The sequence below is a fragment of the Bison bison genome, unplaced genomic scaffold, assembly GCF_000754665.1.
Source record: "Bison bison bison isolate TAMUID 2011002044 unplaced genomic scaffold, Bison_UMD1.0 scf7180017864472, whole genome shotgun sequence".
Taxonomy (NCBI): Eukaryota; Metazoa; Chordata; class Mammalia; order Artiodactyla; family Bovidae; genus Bison; species Bison bison.
In genome coordinates, this window is record NW_011495033.1 from 436,892 (window position 1) to 462,635 (window position 25,744).

At 36.3% G+C, this 25,744-nt stretch overlaps 1 protein-coding gene across 2 annotated transcripts in view; it reads right to left on the reverse strand.

Moving 5' to 3' along the window:
* Positions 1-25,744, reverse strand: part of PAFAH1B1 (platelet-activating factor acetylhydrolase 1b, regulatory subunit 1 (45kDa)) — a 68,018-nt gene continuing 42,274 nt past the window's right edge. Inside the window, exons 3-12 of one of the 2 annotated variants that reach the window (XR_827155.1) lie at positions 17,937-18,021; positions 17,583-17,657; positions 16,498-16,704; positions 11,543-11,711; positions 9,533-9,635; positions 8,593-8,821; positions 7,305-7,406; positions 4,830-4,986; positions 516-3,934; positions 1-348 (exon numbers count right to left, since the gene is read on the reverse strand). Coding sequence is in view for 1 of the 2 variants with exons in the window: in XM_010861310.1 (XP_010859612.1) it covers positions 3,861-3,934; positions 4,830-4,986; positions 7,305-7,406; positions 8,593-8,821; positions 9,533-9,635; positions 11,543-11,711; positions 16,498-16,704; positions 17,583-17,657; positions 17,937-18,021 (1,201 nt within the window). In the remaining variant the exon portion in view is untranslated. Of the gene's footprint in view, positions 3,935-4,829; positions 4,987-7,304; positions 7,407-8,592; positions 8,822-9,532; positions 9,636-11,542; positions 11,712-16,497; positions 16,705-17,582; positions 17,658-17,936; positions 18,022-25,744 lie in introns of both variants that reach the window. The other variant, XM_010861310.1, reaches the window with a different exon arrangement.

The window sequence follows — 25,744 nt, forward strand, 5'->3', positions numbered from 1 at the left end:
TAGTTTTATAGGCATTTAATAGTTTACCAATTGGTACAATAAGATTTTTTTAATATGCAGAAAACATGAATAAATCTTGTTTTACACAGTCTGAGAGCAACAAATCTTACTGTAAAACACAAGAGCAATATTATATACATTCCTTTACTGATTTTTTTTTTTTTTAATTGTGTCAATATCTTCAGTTAACTCTTACAATCTGGGGAACGGTTTTCTCCAATCACCACCTCTGTAACTGTTCGTTCGCATGAAATCAACGTTCGCCTTCATGTCAGTGTCAGGATCAACTTCTAAACTCGAAGATTGTGTGTTTGTTTCTACCATCTTCAGAGTGAGCTTTAGGGACGCCTGGAGGATAGGCAGGACAAGAAAGCAGCTACTTACATGATAGAGTGGAAAGATTAAAAGGCCAGTTCAGTCCAGTAGTGACTTGTAAATCCAGCTTGCCCTCCCCCCACCCCACTGGAAAAAACTGAAACCTTTTTCACCGATTTTGTACATGTTGCTTCTCTTACCAGGTGATTCTTCTTTGCATCATCTAGATTAGTTAACACACTGGACTTATATACAGCTGGACAGAGAATAAACTATCTTTTCAGTGCCGTTTCCTTCGACAATTTTATTTTCAGTTGCTTAAGGATTATCAAGCCACCACTGTCAACAAAACGAAATATTCTTCTAAATAGTTTTTCTTTAAATAAATTAAAAAAAAAAACTATTTAACGAGTGATATTATCTGGAAGTTCACATAGAAACAGAAAGAGGCAAACAGGAGAGCAGGGCACTGACAGTAAGGAGACTGGGCTTGGTGACCTAGAGCTGAAGCTTCCGGAGACTACAGCGAGTGCCCACCGCCCGCACGACGTGCTAACACTAGTGAGTTCTACGGCAGTGCTCTGGGCACACAACAGGTCACACCACAATGGACAAAACAGGACAGTCTCAGTCTCCTACTAAAGTGCAAGATGCCATGTCAAAAAGCAACTATTCCCCAAGCCATGTCTAAAACCAGCTTCTGTGGCTCGCACGGTCAGGGGTGCGGCCAGCACGTCTTGGGCACGTTATGTCAGGGTGGCACTGGAATGTCTGTTTTTCACACACACAAAAGGTCAATCATCATTGGAGGATGCAGTTCTACCAGCTTTTTATTTCTTAAATAAGTGGCCAATTTGATTGAGAAAGTGACAAAGCAGCAGTGAACCTCTAAACCAATTAATAAATTCCTCTACTTACAATCCAAACCAGTAACCTCATCATTGTACTTATCCCAGGCAAGGCACAGGGTTAGACAGCAGACAGAGAAAACACAGGAAACAGGAAGAAAGGGCATCAACAGGGCAGTGTCAAACAACAGTGCAGGAAACCTCTGCAAATCTGCTTCCGGATTGTGGATGGATCACTCTCCCCCTCCCTCATTATTCAAACAGGGCTCGTTACACTTGGATCCAGTTGAGGACCATCCCTGAGATTCGACGTTCGCTGCTTCGGAAGTGGAGGATGTCTGGTAACTCAACTAAGCAGCAGGCTGTGGCGCTCTCCCAACAAGGATGACTTGGTTTACAGTGACAGCTTCTCCTCGTGTGTTGGAAGTCACTGCAGGCTGCACAGAAAACCCAGCGACAGCGGCTTTGTTTCCTCCTAAATCGGTACCATTTTTTTTTCCTTTATTGTTCGTATCTAGGAGTGATTTTTAGATGTTGTGGCTTACCCTTGAACAATTCGTGTTGCTACATGCTAAAAACGAATTAAAATACAAGACATTTATACATGTACAAACAAATGTTAAAGATGCACCATTTCTATGTATTTATATTTCTTAAAGTAGGACAGGAAATAGCAGCAAACGAGAACAAAGATAATCTTCCATAGCTTCTGTAGAAAAATCCAGTCAGAACAGCTAAGGGGAAACGAAAAAAAGACTTCTCAATGTGAGCAGGGTTGTGAGGCAATATTGTCCTGAAAGTTATCCTACTGTATTTAAGAAATTAGCTTAAGTTGTCATTTTTGTCCTCAAAAATAGTCATTAGTTTTCAAAACACTTTTCCTTCCAGAGACATCTCTCAGGAATTATTAAAAACAAACAAGCCAACAAACAAAAAGACACGAGCTAGACATAAAGCTGCTTCTAGTAAATATATGGCCTATTCTCTGTGTGTGTATCTACAGCACATTAACTCTAACCCTTTGTCTTTTTCAGGAACAAAATTTCCACTGAATACTAAAAAGAATATAAAAAAAAATCATGTATTACACAAATGGATAAATGCAATCCAAGATAAATTTCTTTGTTAAACTTTGTTATTTCATTGTTCTATTAATTTTTCAAATGACCTTCTTAAAAAAAAATGTTGGTTAGCTAAGCAGTGGGATTATTTATTAATTTGCAATGGAATATTGTTTCCAAAGTCACAGATAAAAATTCTCTTAAACCTACTTGTAGTAACTTTGGATCACAATATACAACATATCAGGGATGTGTAAAATGCTCAACAGCCAAATTGGGGGTGGGGGTGATAACGGAAGTGATTTTCTTTAGCTGGGAAAAATTCCCAGAGTCAGACCTAGTTTTCAGAAGCGTTAGGATCAAAAAGGATTTGTTCTAAAGCATGGTATTTCCACAGCAAGATTTATTCTATTTATGTTTTAGCACTTCTTCAAAAACCCAGGACCCAAGGACATGGAGGTTGTATGTGTGTGTGATATATATACATATACAGACTTATCCACTTATAGATAGGCCTGTATACTCATAAACATTTATATATAAACAAAAGGTGAAAACACAGTACATTTTTATGCACGCTCCATTAAACCCTGTCTTTTTTAATAAACTTGTAAAACACAGTTCAAATCGATATCAGATTCATGTTGAAGAACAAACTGCTGTTATTTCTCCCACTCCCTTAAAATGGGCAAACATAACCTTTTCAAAATTTCTTTGTCATTATGTTATGCACATTGCACATCCCTAAAAAACATCAAAAACAAATAGTGATTTGTACCATGACACACTCAATGGGAAGATTAAAATCTACTTGGGAATCACATCACTATACAGTCTAATAGTATGGAGAATACAACTAGAAGTGTGTCTAGTGTGGAAAAGAGAAGCTTAGAGTATTACAGTGTTTTTTAACCTGTTTACAAAGCAGTAAGACCCAAATGAAATAAATGATTTGTTATTAGTTGCTGAGATTTTTCTTATTTCAGATTTACAGTCATTTTCTTACATAAAGATACCACTAGCCTTTGCTTGATAGGCTGCCAAAACAAATGTATCCCATTGATTTGGCAAATGTGTCATGACAAAAATTCCAATATGTAATCCCCATTAATTACATAGATGGTTCAGAAGATTTTGAATTGTAGCCTTATTATCTAACATCCTTAAAGAAGATTTATTAAGCACACTTAAGTGATGTTACATAGATACACATTTCAGAAAAAGCCCTAATAACCACCACTTTCCCCCAAATGAGGCCATCAAGTCAGGCACCAACAGACAGCAGAAAGAAAAACAGGAATCAATAATCCAACATAAAATGACACTGTCAACTATTCAGTTTAGTGCCCTAGTTCAATTTATTCAACTTCTGCCTTCTTAGGCCTGGTGTGACCAATGCCAGCCCAGGTTTTTAAACCCTATGGTACTTCTAGACAACGTATGTAAATTTACAGTATACAATTTGGATTCACCATGCATGAATACTTTGTGTGTAACATTTAATAAGCTCAATCTACATCCAGAATAATTTACATGAAAGGACAATATTTATTTAAACAGAGCTCGATGGGGTAACCATGGTATCATCAGAGTGCATCCAGAGGAAAAAAGGGAGGAGGGGCCAAATGAGACTCAATCAACGACACTCCCACACCTTTACTGTTTGATCTACACTGCCAGTAACCACATATGGGGCCGTCTTATGGAAATCTGAAAAAAAAAAAAGAAAAGGCTCACTTTAAAATCAGACTGAGCCACAAACAATGTTTAATAAGGCACAAAAAAACACGTTCAAATGAGAGGAATACCCATTTTTTCCTCTATTCAGCCACACATCCACCCCAAGCAGATGTATCACAAGCTTACCAACTAGGTAAGGGAAACTGAAACAATGAAATCTTATATTAAATCTCTAAAAAAAAAATCCCCCCCCTCCACTATCCTCTTTCCAACTGAGGTTGAAAAAACACTGAATTCTAACAGCAGGGACAGCCTCAACGCAGCCATTTACTGAACGCTTACTATGCTCAAGGCTTAGTACTAATGCTTTATATTCATGTTTAATCCTCCCAACAATTCTGTAAGGTTTAAACATTAGCCCTATTCTACTGCTCTATCGTCATTATTAGATCCATAATACTCTATTATATTTACTATCTTAAATTCTAAATTCAGGTCCAGATGATATTGAGGATGTTTATTAAGTGTAAATACAATTCTCTGAGTTCCCGGTACATGGTAGTACATACGTGCCAGAGGAAAAAGGTTAACGTTTCCTTTGAGAAACTTACAAACTAGTAGGGAAGAAAAATTACCCATCAGAGTGGTCAATAAGCATCCTCTTCATAATTCTAGTTTCCAAAACCAATGTTGTGCAATGGAGAAAGTAACTGTTTTATTATAAGGCTGATGATGGAGAGAGTTAAGGAAAGGAGAATTTCAAACAAACAGTAGAACTCCATATGGTTTTTTAACCTGTCTTCTCTACTCTGCCCTGAAAGCCCATCTTCGTTTCTTACCTGGAAACATCCATAGGGTCAGATTCAACTGTTAGGTCTGCCACTCCAAAACCTAACTGCTCAGAAACCACGTAACTCGTACATACCCAAGGAGGTAACAAAGTGTTCATGCGCATTGAGGGTCTTCATGCATCGCTTGTTCTTGTAATCCCACACGCGCAGGGTCTTGTCATCAGCGCAACTCAAAATAAACTTCCCCCCAGAATGGAACAGAACTCCACGTACCCAGTTATCATGACCCACCTTAAAAACAAAAAGGTGTACGACTTAATAAAGGGATAAATAGTTTAAACAGCATCTATGAAAATAGTTAAGGCATTACTCAAAGTGGATTGAAACTACATGCACTAGAAACGTCAATGCCAAAAGGCAAAAGGGGAAAAAAGTCTAGAGAATCCTTCTAGATTAAAGTAACCTGGAAACTAACAAGATATGACCAGTAAATGCAACACATATAATACTTAACTAGCTCCTGGAGAGTGGCTGAAATAGTTATAAAGGACACTACTAGGGTAACTAGAGAAAATTTAAACATATAATGTATTAAATTTCTTTAGTGTGACAACTTTATTAAGGTTTTATAAAATACCCTTTAGGAAATGCACATTAAAATATTTGGGGTCAAGTGTCATGGTGTCTTTCAAACTATACAGCAAAATCTACATGGTAACTTTCAAACTATACAGCAAAATCTACAATACACACGTGGAGAAAAGAAAATGTTGACAACGGGCAACTCTAGATGAAGAATATGTAGGTATTTACTGCATATCTTTATTCATCCATTCATCTACCTATATCCCCTGTCCAGCAAGCAGTTCCATTTCTTACAATTTATCCTAAGAAATAATTAAGAATGTGTAAGGTGACTAATTAGTTAACAAAAATGTTCAACAAAGCACTGTATGCACTGAGTATATCTAACGACATGAGCAAATGCCACATACCTTCTAAGTTAAAAGTCTACTGCAAAGCAGTATGTATAGTATACCATGTTCACATGTTTTTAAAAAACTACCACATGCATCCTCATAGTAATTTAAGAAAAGAGTTTAGAATAGTCCAGTCCAACAGGATAGCCATTAACCGTGCATGGCTATTTCAACATAAACTAGCATTAAATTAAACAATTCAGTTTTTCAGTCTCACTAGCCACATTTCAAATGCTCAATAACTGTTAGCAGCTAGTTGCTACCATGCTGGACAGTGGAGACGCAGAACACCAACACACACAGCTCTAATGGACAGCTCTACTCTAATATAGTTGGTAGTTATTAGCAGGTATGGTAAAGTGATCTGAGGGTGATTTTCTTCTTTTTTCTTTCCTTTTTCTGTTTATTTCTCAAATTTTCTACAATGTAAATAAACTATACTGCTTTTGTAAAAGAACCCCCCAAAAGAGCTAAGTTAAAAAAAAAAAATGACCAAGGTGATACATCTTTGGCCTTGGTTTACTTTTCCTTCTTTGCTCTTATTTAAAACACTTTGTTATATTACAGTGATCTCTAATAGCCACCCACCAATCACTAGAGTTGCAGAAGATTCAATACAAGTCAAACCACGTTTCTTGGAGCCACACCAAAATAAAGCAGAAAAAAAGAATCCTCTTTCAGTTGAAAAACAGGAGGCAGAAACCTCCAGGGAAATTAATGGTGACCTGTGTTGTTCCAGAAGAAGAGAGCACATGCTTTCTGATTTTTAAATGTAGATCATGTTTTCAAATAGCAAGATAGTATATTTGAACTCAGCTCAGAATACTAAGAGGAAAGTTTAATTTTTAAATCAGTTCTTCTTCTTCTTTTTAAAATATACTACGTATCTATTTTTTTTATTAGAAATCTAGCATTCTAAGAATGCCAGTCAGTTCCTGATAATACTTCCATATGTGTCTACCATATCCCAAAGACAGACAGTCGCTTCAAGATATGATTAACACTTGAAGAACCTCTAAACAAACATGCATGCCAAATTATAAAAGCTGCCACTGGATTAATGTCCATGGGCCCCCTTAGAACTCCTGAAGGCAAACAAGAAAGTCCATAGTATCTTCTTATAATTTATATATCTTCATATTAAAATCTAGATGAAATAGGCTCCTAAATGAAATACAGATTTCCAAGTCATAGAGCTAATACTGTTTATTTCTGAATGCTTAAAATAACCAAATAAAACTGGAACATGAGAATAGATAGTAAGTTAAAAGGATTCATTAAAAGTAAATATAATGAGATCAAGAAGCACAGTTTCAAAAAATATAAAATGAGTCTGTAAATTTGTTTTCCACGTATTTCATAGGAGATAGTACATAATTTTAGAGATACAATGGCTAGAATCTCCCTCCTAGCACTGACTGGCTTTGTAGATCCACTGTATAATGTAATAGTCTATAGAAATAACCTCCATATCACTGTAACCATGCTCTTAACCAAAAAGTATCTTTATAAAGAAGTTATTTTAGAACTTCAAATAATTCAGATTTACTAGGAAATCACAAGGCATCTGACCCTAAAAGATATGCAGAGTAAAAATGCGAAAGCAACAGTGAAATTATGCCAACTCACCAGGGTCATAAGGCACATGCCAGTACTGACATCCCACATCTTGATAGTCTTGTCCCTGGATCCGGACAGTAAGAATGGCCCAGGTTTGCCACTTTTTTTAGTCTACAGAAAACATACAAAAATGAAATTTCCTGGGCAAGAAGTTAGTGACTTAAATGACAACTACACAACAATGATCTGTATTTCTAATTTTGTAAAAACGCATTTTTTGACAAATAAAAACGATATGTATTTTAGGCATACCACTTATGTTCTGAGCTATGATACAAATGATTACTACAATTAAGCTAATTAACACAATCATCACCTCACATTACCACATTTGTGTGTGTTATGTACCCTCCCTCTCAGCAAATTTCAAGTATATAATACGGTACTGTTAACTACAGTCACCATGCTGTACATTAGATATCCAGGACTTACTCATCCAAGGTCACAAAGAGTTGGATACGACTGTTCCTACCCCAGCCGCGATGAATCTATGACGTGGTAAGTAACCACCACCAGGTGGCAGTAAAAAAAAAAAACAACAAACCTGAAAACGCAACTAGCCAGCCAACTAGGAAGAGATTACCAAAAAAGCTTCATTTTGAAAAATAACTGGTGTGGGTAGGTGAGGGTGAGAGAGTTTTCATTTATTTAAAAAAAAAAAAAAAACACCCCACAATAGGAACATTGCTATGAAAAAGAATTTTGGCTCATAGAACAGTATATTACAGAAATAATTATTCTGTAATTTTAAAAGTATTAATTACAAAGAATGAAATCATGAGGAGCACAAATGATCAAGAATATCAGAGACCTCCATATGAAATATTCTTCATTTAAAACAAATGCTATTCTTTTTATTTTTTGGCCATGCCACGTGGCATGTGGGATCTCAGCTCCCTGATGAGGAAACTGCGTCTTTTAACCACTGGACCACCACCGAAGTCCTGAGAAAAGCTATTCTCCTAGAAGATGACTTTAACTTCTCCCATAAGTTTTGTTTTGTATTGGTATACTCTTAAAACAGGGACAATTATAATTAATTTCTGATTAATTTAAATGACCACTTCACTTACTCTAACCCTAGCACACATCACAGGTCAACTGACAGCAACAATAACCACTGGTTAAAAAATATAAACACATCTATCTGCAAGTTGGAAAGAATTTCAAGACTCAGAATTCTGGATGCAGATTTTATAACGCATTAATGGCATGAAACAGATTTCGGGGAAGGTCATTTAAGGTTCTCAAATAATAACAGCCACAAAATCATGAAATAACACAAATCATATAGTACCTCAGATCCTGTTGCTTCAGAGATGGAAGAATATGAGCTTTCAGGAGCCCAGGAAATGCATTCTACCACATGCTCATGTTCTCGAAGCTCAGCCTTGCATTCCTTTGTTGCTACGACCCATACACGCACAGTCTGGTCATTGGAACAGCTGGCTATCAGAGTGCCGTCTTGATTTGGCCGCACCATACGTACCCATTCTCTGTGTCCTGTGAATGTCTTCACACAGTAGCTGTAAAAATACATAATAATTTACACTGTGAAGGGCAATCATTGGGGCCCTTCCCAGAAGCAATACAAAACTAGCTATGCACTGGAACGAAGAGAACTGGCATCATATGCAAGTCAACAGAATACACGTACATTCCTGGTTAATAAAAGAGGGAGACAGGCTGGAAAGTCAAACATCAGTTAAAATAAGCTGATGGAAATATCATTAAAGAGCTATCAAAATCTAGAAGGAAAAAAATAGAGAGAAATATAATCTTTTAACTAAGCACACACAGTAAACCTAACAAAAATATTTCTAGCCATGTTGGGGAAAAGGCATGCTCTTTACTAATCTGGACAACACCAGTAGGTTAAGGTTTTATTATAACAGTCATGTAATTCTAAGCACAACCAAATTAAGCCTAATGGGGCATACCTGCACAAATGTTATTTACATTTTAATTCAACTCAGAGAGATCACCTAAAAGAAGACCACAGAGAAAATAAGCCATTACATAGAAAATGGCTCTCAAGGATATAGAGTTTCTTCCGTAATTTCTCTGTTCCTTTTGGGTAGACATTTAAAGATTAAAACTTAAGTTTTAAAATGTAACTGTCATGGTAATCATTCTGGGTTACAGCCAAATTTAGGAGAACAGTCAGAACATAGTTTTGGATTTTTTGTTGAATATTATTTCTTTAAGCTGTTGCCTTTTCAACTAAATCTACTTACCCAGTTTGCACTTCCCACATTTTTATAGTTTTATCCCTTGAGGCAGACACTATATGATCTCCATTGGGCATGATGGCTACTGAAGAAACATTGTGGTCATGGCCTAAAACACAAAACACAGTTAATATATTAAACAATATATCACCAAGAGCAATTAAACCTTAATTTACCATGAGATTTCATCACGGGATTTCAAGTATCACAGCTACTTTAAATACAATGGAGTTCATATAAATTTGATAAGAAACTTGGATTTACACAAAAATGTAATGGACTGTTAAGGAATTAGTAACTAATAAAACAATTCACAATGAAATAAGTAGCCAGCTCAATTTACATTTCAACCTGCACAACTGTTTTAACCTTTTTTTTTTGTTTGTTTTAACATATTATTAACTGGAGACCTATTAATACCATACGGTGTTCATTTCTGCAAATACCCCCCAGCCAATAATGTGTTAAAATCATAGGTAATCGGTACCATCAGCATTTGAATATATTAATACACCGGATGTTTTTGAGCACTAAAAAGCAAAACAAAAAAAAAATTTCCATGGTTGTTATTCTAAGATATAAAATAGAAATAAGATTTACAGAGATGAACAGAATGGATAAGAAAAATGGGCATTTGGCTCTATGTAGAAACTAGTGGTTGAAAGCTTTTTGTGTTGATGTGCACAGGAGCAAAAAATAAAATAAAATACATCATTCAAAATGCTAGTCAGCTATCCTATGGCAAAAAAAAAGCCCCAGAATATTCTCTTAAGTATCACATCATTTAAAGGAATATACAACGATTGGAAAGAACTCTTTAAGTCAGAGCAATAAGACACAGGCTACCTCACAAAACAAATAGATTTTACAAAAGGATTCAATAAAACTCCTTTAACTGGTAAACTTCCCTAATGCACTTAAATTGGGGAGAGGGGGGCATACTATTCAAATTACACCATCTAGGTGATTGCATAGCTTTCTCATGTGCTAACATCACTGGATAATGTATTTAAAAATAGTTTATTATTAACACAGTTAATATAAAATCCTTATATAAAATCCAAACATCCATATTTCATCATGTTTTAAAAAACAAAAATCCTTATTTAGTGACCACCTCCTATGTACCAGGTACCAAACCAGATGATTCAAGCATACAACCTCATTTTATCCTCACAAGCCTTATGGCTTCAATTTTTAATTTAATACTTAAGTTTTATTAACCTTACAGATTAAAGAGGTTAAAATTTCCTAATGCCGTAAGTAAACAAGTAGGACTCGGAATCCAGGTATCTGATTTCAAAGCCCATGCTCTTTCCAGAAAGCCAAACTGCTTCAGAAAAAAGTCTCTAGGACAAGGAGAAGATAACAATGAGACTACAGTGTATGTGGGATATTAAAAAGTGAGCAAGGGAACCTGGGTTCCAGCTTTTACTGTATCTACTCTCTAACTTCAGTTTCCCAAATGAGAAAAATGAAAAACAGAAAGAAAAAAACCTCAGTAACTTCATTTTCTCTTTTTCTGAAGAACAGATAGATGCCCTAGCAGTTTTTCTCATCCAAAAATATTTGTGAAAATAAGTATTTTATAACCACTAAGAGACACTTCCCAAGTGGCTCAGTGGTAAAGAATCCACCTGCCATGCAGAAGACCTAGGTTCAATTCCTAGGTCAGGAAGATCCCCTGGAGAAGGAAATGGCAACCTATTCCAGTATTTTTGCCTGGAGAATCCCATGGACAGAGAAGCCTGGTGGGTTCCAGTCCACAGGGTTGCAAAGACTCGGATACAACTAAAGCGACTGAGCACGCAAGCACAAAGAGATACTTAAAACCTCGAAACAGAGACAACTCTCAATGACCATGACTATCCATGGATTATCTATATCATATGCTCCTCCACTGACACAGTAAGGACTGAATGAAGGGAACCTGCACACTGTTAGAAAACATTATCCTTCTCCCCTCTGCAATACTATGTTAGAAACCAATATCAAATGCTATCCTCTACCGCTTACCATGCATGGTTCTGATGCATTCAAAGCCCTGAAAATCCCATAGCTTAATGGTCATATCTGCAGAACATGAAGCCAGAAGCTTGCCACTGTGGTCGAATGAAATATCCTGTACAGAGTCTGTATGCCCCTTAAGAGTTCGTTCAAAATCTCCAGTCTCATAATCCCACACCTGTCAAGTGAACAGAAAATCGGTTAGCATCACATCATTCCTTTCTCAGTTCACATTTGCACTTGGCAGGTCAGTCTGGCGCTATACTGACTAACCGAGCAAGTAACAAAGGATAACTGTCTTAGAATCATCACATCTTCAAGCATAAATTGATCTTTTCTCTATAGAGAAAAACGATTATTAAATAAACCTCTAAAACCACATTTATTAAGTATCCACCATATATCTAATCGTGCTAGTGACTGCCACAGATCAGAGTCCCGTCTCAGCCTGACAGCAGGCAACAGACAAGTTAAAAAGTAAATATAAGTACCAAAAATAGAAAAAAAAATTCAGGAGCCTGACATGAATTTATATGTAGAGTATTAAGGGAATGATGAAGGAATACCCAATTCTACTCGACAAGCAGAGCTCAGACATCTAAGCAGCCAAGGAAAGACTTCACAAGATGTAACTGTCTTTAAACAGCAGATTAACAGAAGCATATGGTCATTTTCATGTAAAAGCACTGAGCCACAGTCACATTTTTAAAGAATTTTTCTAAGATGATAAAAATAATGATCAAGAATAATTATTATTATAAACACATCTCAAGAACACACTGAACTTCTATTCTGGTGGTCAAATGCTAGTCTTAAGTCTGTAATTAACACTAATTACGTACGTGCTCTAAAATCAAACAGCTGATTCCATTCTTACCATAATAAAATATATCTGCGATAGGGTGTATTTCAACCAATTTAAAGAAACTTAGAAAATGCATTTTGAAATCTAGAAACAATTTAAACATCCAATATTAGGGAGACTGCCACACAGATATAAGGAATCTATGGCATGTATACAATAATGTTACATTAAAAAAACCCCACAAAATTATACAACTATGCAAAAAAATGCACACAAAAAATCCTCTAAAAACATTTCTTTTATAGAAAATTTATGTATGCCCCCCAAAATAAACACATAAAAATTTTACCATTTACATGTTCAACTACTTCCACACTGAAGTGATTACTGTATGTTTAGCTTTTTTCACAGTTTGTTAATGTATTTTTTTTTCTTTGCTGCTATTGCTAAGTCGCTTCAGTCGTGTCCGACTCTGTGTGACCCCATAGACGGCAGCCCACCAGGCTCCCCTGTCCCTGGGATTCTCCAGGCAAGAACACTGGAGTGGGTTGCCATTTCCTTCTCTTCTTTTTTCTTTAATGTATTCTTAACTATACTGGAGGGGTTTTTGATGTTATCATGGCATTTTAGAATTTCAATTTTCAATTATTCTAGTTTATAGAAATACTTTTTATATACTGACCTTATATCTTGGCATTCGGTTTAAATTCAGTCATAGTTCTAGCAAATTTCTGAAGAATCCTTGGGATTTTCTACACAGAAAATCATGTTATCTGCAAGTAACATTTGCAGGTAATATTTCTTCCTTTCCAATCTGTATTCCTTTTATTTCTTCTCTACTGCATTGGCTAGCCACTCTAATACAAACATGGATTTAAGTAGTCATTGATCCCTGAACTCAAGGGGGAAGAACTGCTTTCCACCATTAAGTATTAATATTTTGTCCACTGTGGGTTTACCAGATACCTTTACCTTTTATCAGTCTATGGAAGCTCCCTCCCTAGCTTGTTGAGTTTTTATCATGCTTTTCCTGAACCTATTATGCTTTTTTAACTGATATGATATATCACACCAATTAATTTTTAAATATGGAACCAATCTTGCATTTTGGGATAAAACCTACCTGGTTATGACATACTAATTACCCCTTTTATGAACTGCTGGATTCAATTTGCTTATAATTTGTTAAGGATTTTGCATTTATGTTCATGAATGTTATTGTATCAGTCGACAGGTGTTTTTTTTTTTAATATTATCTTTACCCATTTTGATATCTAATTGTTTCAACACCAAGAGTTCAGGTGAATACATTCTGACGATAGGTGTGACCTTGAAGTTCACTTCCATTTCAGTTAACTTTGTTTCCTGCATTCATTAAAGAACACTGAAGCATCTTCCTCTAAAATATTAATAAATATACCCAGAACCATGTCTCTTCATAAATGGTAAGCAAACATGGTAATATAATGTTTATAAATGTCAGGAATTAAAGATAATCAATTTTTTCTCTACTGGATATTTACCTTTTGTATGATTATAAAATAAATGCTCATGATAAAAAAATCTATAATGTACTGATATAAAGGCAATAAAAATATCCACTATCCTACCAATGGCGTGATTTTTCCATTTTTTCTATGCTCTTTTTTAAAAAAGTACAGTGCCTGTGTATACGTCATTAAACTGTTTTTCCCTTTGTGTCTTATCATAAGAATTTTTCCATGCCATTAAAAACTTAATAGCAAACATTCTTTTAGAAGTAATTCCTATTATTTTCTAAACAAAAGGCAATTTTTTTCATTACTATAGAAAACGTTATAGTGAAAACCTTTGAATGTTGAAAAATATCCATCCTCATTCTGCAATACTTAGGTAAGACAGTGATGGTTGAAAAAGAATTTTGAGTCAAAAACTACGTTTTTTAGCCCTTCATATATTCTGCTAAAACTGTTCTCCTGTAAGACTGTATCAAATGTAATGACAACGCCTGCTTCATCAAATTCTTACCACAACTGGGAATTCTCATTTAAAAAGTAAAATATTGGGGGCCTCCCTGGTGGCTCAGTTGTCAAGAATCCACCTGCCAATTCAAGAGACACAGGTTTGATCCCTGATCCAGGAAGATTCCACAGCCTGTGGCGCCAACTAAGTCCATGCGCCACAACTAGCCTGTGCTCTAGAGCCTGGGAGCTGCGACCACTGAGCACACATGCCGCAACTGCTGCAGCCTGCACCCCACGGCAAGAGAAGCCGCCAGTGAGGAGCCCGCACCACGCCCGCAACTGGCAAGCACCTCCTGTCTGCCACCACTGAAGAAAAGCCAGCACAGCAATGACCACCCAGCACAGACAAAATAAAAAATAAGTAAAAAATAAAAAGTAAAATAGCTTGCTAGATTTGACATCTATTTTAATTTACATTTCTTCTACTCTTAGTAATGAGGCCAAAGCTCTATTGTTGGTTCTGCTGAGAAATCCACGGACAGAGGCGCCTGGAGGGCTACAATCCATGAGGTCGCAAAGAGTTGGACATCACTGAGTGACTAATATTTTCTACTACTGGTAATGAGGCCAAAGCTCTACTGTTGGTTATTTTTCCTTACTCTATGAATTACCTGTTTGTGTCCTATTGTCCATTTTTTCTATTGAGATGTAAACTGTTTATCATACGTGTTTGAACTCTAAATCAATCCATCCTCTGCTTTACTAATTGAAGGTATTTTTTCAGTTTTGTTTGCTGTTTATTTTTCTTAATATTTAAGAACTAATTCTAAGTGACAACCAGAAATAGTTTCAGATATTTAAACGATGCAATTAAAATACTGTCATTAAAAATGACAAAAAATGATGATTTCATCAGAAAAAAAGAAAAGTATTTCTAAAGTTTAATCAAAAAAGGTAATAAATACAAATGCTTGTCATTAACAAAACAGCCATGTGTACACATTAAATAAAGACTAAATGGAAGAGAGAATTTTAGTAGTTGTTGAGATATGTGTTATGGTTATATATCAATCTTCTAAAACTTCCATTTGTAATGTTTTAAAGTTAACCCAATAGATGGCACCTTAGCAGTTTTGTTTATGTTCTTATACCACTGCTGCAAAATGAAAGGTTAAGACTGAGCTTTCCATCTATTTGACAAGTCGATCTTAACCCCATGCTTCATGACAGGAGTGCAGTTTTTAGTAGACAAGACTATCATGAAGTTAATAAATTAAATACATGTCAACATAACCTGAAAGATAGCAACATATTAGTGCATTGGAGAGGTAGTCATTTCAGCCTACAGAAACATGTAATGCAAATATGTATATAAGACTCTCTTCAAATCACTTGGCAGCATGCCCCATCGATCACGAGCCCACAGGAAGAAGGAAGCCACTGATTTAGAGACCAAAGAAACCACAAAAGGAAAACATACAACCTGTTTAATTTGAAGAACAGGTTAAGTACATATATTTAAGTCATGCCTGCATTATATGCTGACTGTTGCTATATGATGAAAACAATCTTGGCAATCTACTCACATTTTCTTAGCTATACCTCTACAAATCAAAGTTAAAATCTAGAACTTAATCTGAAATAATCTTTAGATAGAGAAACCTACTTAAAATTTTAAAACCATGTTTTACTTATCTTTCTGTATGTGGTTATACAACTGTCACTGTATCGTGTCTGAATCAAAGGAAACTATAGAAACAACTTTTTTCCTGATAAAAAAGTCCTCTATTGAATTCTTTTGCATAATATATTATCCCCTGAATTACTAGTTTTATAATCCTATATTTGCATCTATCACTTCTGCTTATCAGTTCAGTTCAGTCGCTCAGTCGTGTCCAACTCTTTGTGACCCCATGAACCACAGCACACCAGGCCTCCCTGTCCATCACCAACTCCTGGAATCCACCAAAACCCATGTCCATTGAGTCGGTGATGCCATCCAACCATCTCATCCTCTGTCATCCCCTTCTCCTCCTGCTTATAAATAAGGCAAATACTTACACTTCCAGTCTTCAAGAAGACAAGTTATCCAAGCACTAGGTGACATATTATTGTCCAATGTTAAATTGATGACATCCAATTTTCTCAAATTAACATTAAAGTTGCTTTTAACAATTATCCTATTGTACATCTTTCAATTTTGAAAGAAAAACTACCTTAATTGTAGCATCCTCTGAAGCAGAGACCATAACACTGAACACAGGATGGAAAATGACTCGAGTGACTGGACTCCTATGACCACTCAATGCATATTTTTCTGGTGGACGGGGAATCCATTCTTTTGGGTCTCTTTTCTGACCAAGAGGTCCACCCGACGTAAATTCTTCTTTTGCTTCATTTAACTTTGATTCTAATTCCATAACCTTAAGAAGGAACACACAGCAGTTATACACAGATAGATTCTGATAAAAATTGTATATTGGGTATTTTTTAAAACTGCCTTTATTTTGCATCCATATAAGCAGAATAAAATTTTAGCAATTTACAAAGCATTTGTTAGATTTAACTGAAAATTATCTATATTACATAACACTAAAATCTTAGTGGGGTGACAAAACTGCACATTGAGAAAAACTCAATACAATTGTGTCTGAACCCCTTAACTTGAAGAATCTGGAAGGTGCTCCATACAACTCAAGGAAGAGTAGGAAACCTATCTTGATCCCTTCCAACTCTGCCACCCTTAGTTAATTCTTTCCAAACTTCGTTTACATTGTACCTGTTAATCAGAATATTCATAATAAAAGCTAACACTACTGACATCTATGTGCCAGGCACTTTCCTACTAAGGGCTTTTTATGGATTAAATCATGTTATAACAACATTATTAATTCTAACTTTGCCTACTCAAAGTACAAATTTTAGGACCAGAATATTACTTATTGCCCTCACTTAATAGATCAAAGCTCAGAGAAGAAATTGAAACGTCTAAGAGCACCTTTTAGTGCTCTTTTCCTAGCATCATATTGGTTCCATGTGTTCTTCCCATCTATAGGTTCTTCAGTACCAATTCCTTGAAGTCAGGGCTATGTTACATTCAACCCAGCCAGTACTCCTGTTTGCCTAAGTTAGCAATGTATCAGCAATGGTCTGTATATGTCATAATGCATAGAAATGTATTTTTATTTACCTTTTTAAGGTTAAACATAACTGCTAATGCAGAAAAAAATTTATTATGTTGATACTTTCAAAGTTTATATTTAATACTCTGAATACAACTAAAAGAAAAAGATTTCGTTACCTTCTTTTGTAATCTAATAACAGATGTCCATTTTTTTTCCAAAAGACCAGCATATTTCTTATCTAATTCTTCATTCTAGAGAGAAAAAAAAAGATTTAAAAAAAAAGAAAGAAAAAAGGGCTCAAATACAAAAGCTCAAGCCATACACACCATTCACTCTCTAAGCCCAAACATTACTAAAATGATCTGATTATACAAAGAAGGTGTGTGTTGGTGGGTGAATTTCAGGTTTAGTGCCAAGTAAAACCATAATAAATGACAAGATTTTAAATAACTGAGGTGACTGCTAACTACTAATACTTCAATAAAATCTACTCATCAACTACATGAGTAACTGTAAAAAGTCAAACATACCATATCTAATTCAGCTTCCTTTTTAAAAACTGAATATGCTTCTTCGTAGCCATTTGAACGAAGATAATCTGCTATAGCTCGATTTCTGAAAGACAATAAATTCAAATGACTTTTAATAAATTCTCATTTCTATGTTGAAGAAAGTATTTTTTTTTAAATCTCATAAACCTTAAGACACTTTTTTTTTTTTAAGAGGATTACCCTTCCAATTATACAAGCATTTCATAAGAAAATGAACCACCAACCCCACAAAAGCCTCTAAAATAGTTAACCCTTCATAGCATATCCGTAAGATTGTTAATACTATTCTTGAACTTTTAGTTATATTTCTAATGCGTTGTTTACCTTACAAGTTGTATCAAGACCTGGCTTATATAACTAGTTATCACTCTGTGACAATCAATTTTGTTCATGTTTACACTTAGCCCTCCCTTACTATTTAATACTTGTCATTCTTACAGAAACTCAAGGACTAGCAAATGAAATTTAGTTTTGTAAGGAGAATTGTTCTGGTAAAATTATAATTAGCATTTTAATATTAGAGACAACTTTAAACCATGAGAGTGGGTGGAAAAAAGGCACAAGCTACAAACAGTACAGTATCATAGAATGAGAAATTAATTTAGAATTACAAGGTTAGAACATCACATTTGTGGGCCGTGGGATTGAAGAAAGTATAGTATTATTATTGTGAGTCTGTATGTGCTTCTTACAAGCCTGTACCTTCTGGCCTGTTTTATTAATGGATAATTTGATTCATTCAGAAATAAATTCTTTACCTCAAACTGTAAATAGTACTACTTTGTAATTTCCAAGCAGTTCTACTTGGGCCTTCTGAAGTAATACAAATAGGAAGGCAATGGCTCTCCAAAATAATTTCATCAAATACTGTGCTGTCAAAGCCTATATTACAAACAAACTAACCTTCAACAAATAAATGACCCTTTGTAAGAATATCCCAAATGGTAAGGAAAACAAAGACACTAAAAGACATCTATCTATCACTTAGCTTTATTTCCTTCTCCAGGCAACAAAGGGAAAAACATCAAGGGTTTACAAAATCTTAGGTAGTATTTGTAAATATTCACTGTTCCTACGCAGCTCTACTCCTTCCTCAGAGTCAAGCCTGAGTGCTGGAACTTTGCCTGAACACACTACACACAGCTTACAATTCTGAAGCTCATATAACAGACAATATGTACACATAACATGTGCAAATTATAGCAATTATTATCTTAATGGTAAAGGAAAGAGAGATAAATGATGATACTTCTCTAGGTAAGAATATTAAAAGGAGAAGAAACTATATCCTTTTCCTTACTAAAAAAAAATCCCAATATTTTGAGATTAATACTAACATAGGTCAGCACAGGTCACTCATATCATGCTCTTTGCCTATATATTCACATCACCATGTATGCTTTAATCAAGTCACATAGCTGTTCATTTCATTCAATACACTGAAAACCTGTCAGTGTTTCAACATTTAAAATAATGTTACAATAAGTATTCATATAGCCAAAGCTTTTCAAACATCTTTACCTTTAAGTCAAAAGATGCTACAGACTGATTACCTGTATACCCCACAAATTCTTATGTTGAAACCTAACCCCCCAAGTAATGGTGTTTGGAAGACAGGCCTATGTGAGAACGTATAACTTGTATAAAAACTTTTTATAAAGTTTTAAATCTAAAAAACAGCATTCACTGCCTCTTTTGATCCTAAAACCATGCTGTTAAGTTAGGTAGAAAAGTGTATAACCCCTATATTACATAACTGAGAGATTGATACATTCAAGGTCATAAAACGGGTAGTGAAGCAATTTAGGATAATAATCCCAATCAATCTTTACTGAGCAGGTGGGGAAGAACCTGGCCAAGTGGGTAGGACACTACACTTCCCTCCTTTAACTGGAGCTGTTCCATTTTCATATACTTCCATTTACTAAATTTCTTCATAAATGCTTTTAAAGTGAATCTATACTGCAATTTAAAAAGTCCAACACACAAACTTTTAAAAATTCAAATACAGCTGATTTATAATGTTGTACCAATCTCTGCTGTACGGCATAGTGACTGAGTAATACATACACACACACACCTCTTTTTTAAAATATTCTTTCCCACTATGTTTTATCCCAGGAGACTGGATACAGTTCCCAGTGCTATACACTAGACCTTGTCATATATCCATTCTAAATGAAACAGTCTACATTTACCAACCTCCAAGTTGCAGTTCATCTCTTTGCCTCCCCTTCTCGCTCTTGGCAACCACAAATCTGATCTGTGAGTCTGCTTCTGTTTTGTGTATAGGTTCATCTGTACCATAATTTTAGATTCCATATATAAGTGATATAATGTTTTTCTCTTTTTGACTTATTTCACTTAGTATTATAATCTCTAGTTGCATCCATGTTTCTGCAAATGGCATTATTTTGTTCTCTTTTATCACGGAGTGGTAATACATTGTATATATGTATCACATCTTCTTTATTCACTCATCTACTGATGAATGGACAGGGTATTTCCATGTTTTGGCTTTTGTGAATAGTGCTGCTACGAACAAAGGGGTACTCTCTTTTTGAATTATGGCTTTGTCCAGGTGTATGACCAGAAGTAGGACTGCTGGATTATACAGTAATTCTATTTTTAATTACTGTTAAGGGAAACTCCATACTGTTTTCCATAGTGGCTGCACCAACTTACATTCCCACCAACAGTGTAGGAGGGTTCAATTTCTCCACACTCTTTCCAGCATTTGTTATTTGTAGACTTTTTAATGATGGGTATTCTGACCAGCCTACACAAAGTGGGACATGGGAGAAAACAGTTGATTCACAAGTTTTTGGTACATGGTAATAACATTTACTTGGACAGAAGAGGAGAAGAAGAGGGGGGCAAAAAAAGGGGGAGACAGGAATATAATTAGTTCAGTTTTAAATCTTTTGACCTGAAGTGGCTATAAGACATTTAAGTAAAGATATATGATAAAGAAGGTAACTGAATGCAAAGATCAGAAGCTTAAGAGCTGGATTTGATGTAAGGAAAGAATTTGGGAAAACTGGTAAATAGGTAGCAGTGTTTCAAACCATAAGTGGTGAAAGGCACTTCAGAAGAAGGTATATAATGGGACGATCAAAGGAATGTAGAAAGTAAATGACAGAACCTTGACAGATATCAAACTTTTTCAGAAGCCATCAGAAAGTGAAGAATCCTGTTATAGTACAAGAATTAAGAGATGTCAGCAAGCCAATGGAGAAGGACGTTTCAAAGAAATGGAAATCACTACCAGTGACAAAGATCTGAGAGAGGTAAAACATAGTTTAAAAAGTGTTCAAGCAATCCGGCTATTCAGAGGTCCCTGTTGACTTTATCAAGTACAGCTTCAGAACTTAAGGTAGCCTAAGTATCCCACTCTACAGTTAGGCTTAAAATGAAGACTGTAAAATACTGGAGTTGTGGAGGAGCAGTGAGACTTGAGAATATCAGGCATGTGTTCTCTATCCAATCAAAGTTAAATAGTAACCATATTTACACTTAACAGTTTAGAAAAAGAGAGCTATTACACGGCATTCAGGAGAATCCCAGGGATGAGGCAGTCTGGTGGCTGCTGTCTATGGGGTCGCACAGAGTCGGACACGACTGAAAAGACTTAGCAGCAGCAGCAGCAGTTCAGTTCAGTCGCTCAGTCGTGTTCGACGCTTTACAACCCCATAGATAGCAGCACACCAGGCCTCCCTGTCCATCACAGACTCCCAGAGTTTACACAAACTCATCTCCATTGAGTTGGTGATGCCATCCAGCCATCTCATCCTCTGTCGTCCCCTTCTCCTCTTGCCTTCAATCTTTCCCAGCATCAGGGTCTTTTCAAATGAGTCAGCTCTTCGTGGCCAAAGTATTGGAGTTTCAGCTTCAGCATCAGTCCTTCCAATGAATATTCAGGATTGATCTCCTTTAGGATGGACTGGTTGGATCTCCTTGCAGTCCAAGGGACTCTCAAGAGTCTTCTCCACCACAGTTCAAAAGCATCAATTCTTTGATGCTCAGCTTTCCTTATAGTCCAACTCTCACATCCATACATGACCACTGGAAAAACCACAGCCTTGACTAGATGCACCTTTGTTGGCAAAGTAATGTCTCTGCCTTTTAATATGCTGTCTAGGTTGGTCATAACTTTCCTTCCAAGGAGTAAGTGTCTTTTAATTTCATGGCTTGCAGTCACCATCTGCAGTGATTTTGGAGCCCAGAAAGATAAAGTCAGCCACTGTTTCCACTGTTTCCCCATCTATTTGCCATGAAGTGATGGGACCGGATGCCATGATCTTACTTTTCTGAATGTTGAGCTTTAAGCCAACTTTTTCACTCTCCTCTCTCACTTTCATCAAGAGGCTCTTCAGTTCCTCTTCACTTTCTGCCTTAAGTTTGGTGACATCTGCACATCTGAGGTTACTGATATGTCTCCCAGCAATCTTGATTCCAGCTTGTGCTTCTTCCAGCCCAGCATTTCTCATGATGTGCTCTGTATATAAGTTAAATAAGCAGGGTGACAATATACAGCCCTGAGGTATTCCTTTTCCTATTTGCAACCAGTCTGTTGTTCAATATCCCGTTCTAACCGTTGCTTCCTGACCTGCATACAGATTTCTCAAGAGGCAGGTTAGGTGGTCTGGTTACTCCCATCTTTTCCAGAATTTTCCAGTTTGTGGTGATTGACACAGTCAAAGGCTTTGGTATAGTCAATAAAGCAGAAGTAGATGTTTTCCTGCAACTCTCTTGCTTTTTCGATGATCCAGAGGATGTTGGCAATTTGATCTCTGGTTCCTCTGCCTTTTCTAAAACCAGCTTGAACATGTGGAAGTTCATGGTTCATGTATTGCTGAAGCCTGGCTTGGAGAATTTTGAGCATTACTTTACTAGCGTGTGAGATGAGTCCAACTGTGCGGTAGTTTGAGCATTCTTAGGCATTGCCTTTCTTAGGGATTGGAATGAAAACTGACCTTTTCCAGTCCTGTGGCCACTGCTGAGTTTTCCAAATTTGCTGGCATATTGAGTGCAGCACTTTCACAGCATCATCTTTTAGGATTTGAAATAGCTCCACTGGAATTCCATCACCTCCACTAGCTTTGTTCGTAGTGATGCTTCCTAAAGCCCACTTGACTTCACATTCCAGGATGTCTGGCTATAGGTGAGTGATCTCACCATCGTGATTATCTGGGTCGTGAAGATCTTTTTTGTACAGTTCTATGTATTCTTGCAATCTCTTCTTAATATTTTCTGCTTCTGTTAGGTCCATACCATTTCTGTTCTTTATTGTGCCCATCTTTGCATGAAATGTTCCCCTTGGTATCTCTAATTTTCTTAAAGAGATCTCTAGTCTTTCTCATTCCATTGTTTTCCTCTACTTCTTTGCCCTGATCACTGAGGAAGGCGTTCTTATCTCTCCTTGCTATTCTTTGGAACTCTGCATTCAAATAGGTATATCTTTCCTTTTCTCCTTTGCTTTTCAATTCTCTTCTTTTCACAGCTATTTGTAAGACCTCCTCAGACAGCCATTTTGCTTTTTTGCACTTCTTTTTCTTGGGGGTGGTCCAAAATATCATAATACTGAATTATCAAAGAAAAAGGGAATATAAACAAAACTACAGTAAATAAAGCTGAAGTTTAAATGTGTATGATATCATTGGGGGAAGTACAACATACTGATGATGTACAAAGTCTACAACCCCGCCCCAGAACAGTCTAGTCAATTCTATTTCCACATCAAATACCAGGTTCCCATGGCCAAGTAACTCTAGCACCGCCGCCCCTGTCACCTCGCCACTCAACATCTAAGCCAACTAAACTGATACTGAGAACACGGAACCTCTAACGCAGGCAAGGCATACCACCATCACATAAAGAAAGAATAAATAAGACTGAAGAATCTGCTACTTCTTACAAAAGCCTAAAGGGTGCTTCTGAAGTTTGCTACTAATTTCAGTTGTTGACTCAAGAGTTGATCTTCATCACTTTATTAATGATGGAAGATGCATACCCTTGAAAACAGGAGGGCATCAAAGCACAAGTTTATAATAATCTCTCAAAGAAACTTCATATACGAGTTAAGTAAATCTACTAAGCCTTCGGAGATGAAGAAAAGTAAGAATCACTAGAATCAAGGAAAAATTCACACAGAAGTGCAACAGGTCACTCTGAGTAGAACCAAAATCAATAAAGCCGTGTAGAATCACAGAAAATGGCTAAAATCAAAAGAACAAACTGAGATGATGGACTTTCTGAATTTACGCTGATATATGGAACAGCACTACACTGGACACAGTCTGCTGCTCTCCGGTGAAACTGCTACAACAGCAAATGAGATTTTGTTTTTCTCAACTATTCTTAAGTTTATTAAAAATGCAAGGATTGTATTTTAGGCACTTTAGTTGACTTCCTACATGCTCTTCATTCTTATAGCCCCAAGATAATTTTTGTAGCAGTAGTCATACAAAACATCCCACCACTACCAACCCATATACAACCTCACATTCTTATAGAGATAAGAGTATCAAAATGCTATGAACTGCTAGTTAAACAAAAACGACTCTAAAAAGATTGGATAACACCATAATAAAAGCAGAATACTTCAGGGTCCCCAGCACTTCTTACCAACAAAACTGAAGCAGAGACAATTACAGAGCATGCACTACAGGGGACCGAAGTGGATGTTGTTTTTCAAAGGTAAAGACACCAAGGCTCATAGAGCTTAAATAGATTTTTTTTTTTTTTTTTGGCTAATAAATGGTGAAGCTGAGAATCAAAATTCAGGTCTTCTGAAACCAAAATGACAATAACAGTGTTTCTTCAAACTCTGTACTCCAGTACTCTAAGGCTGAATAAAAATGTTCTAGGAATTCTATAAATAGTCAAACTTTATTGTTTATATGAGGAAAAAGAAGGTTGAGTTAGAAACTGACAAATAGATGTCTTCTCACCAGGTCCATTACAAAGGACACACTGATCTCACCTATTCAGGAATGAGGAAAGCAGTGGGGTTAATGTGCACTGCTCTAATAGGCTGCCGTGGCCCTATGAATGTGGGATCCCTACCGGGTTAGGAGGGCACACCACCAGGATAATAGGAAGACAAGACCCAGCAGGATCAAGCATGCAAGTTCATGCCACCAGGAGCACATCATCGTCTTTAGTGCCCTGCTACAGAAGACAACCCTCACAATGACCCAGGCAATGCCATTTGAGACAAACGCCAAGATGAATTACACAGTCCTGGTGAAGATGTGAATAAAGTTCAGTGCACGTGCAGAGACACTACTGCGGGTCATTCCACAAACTGCTGCCGTACATTAGCCAACTCTCAGACAGGCAGGTAACATGGTTTCTTAAGTATGCTACCAGCACCCACTGAGACTTTGGGGAAAGGGCAGTACTGATAAGGTAAGTTCTTGGCCATAGGTCTTATACCTCTCCAACCTACTGTGCCTTGACAAAGGATTGTAATAATCATCCTTCATCATCACACTTGAATATATTTCAAAAGGGTAGGCCAGGATTCAACTACTACCAGTCCTGGGACAAGTAAAGCACAGCAAGAGGTTACAATGAGACCTAATTCTGGCAGTGGTGAAGTAATGGAAAATAAAATTTAGGTAAATCACGTAAGTGGACTTTTATCTTCATCATTAAGTAAAAGAACAGGTACCTGGTATACTGAGGGGAACTGGGAATGAGAATATGATGAAGATCTCAATATCTGTATGATCAAATGCTTCAACATTCTTGATTTTAGAACATTCTTTAACAACAGAAAG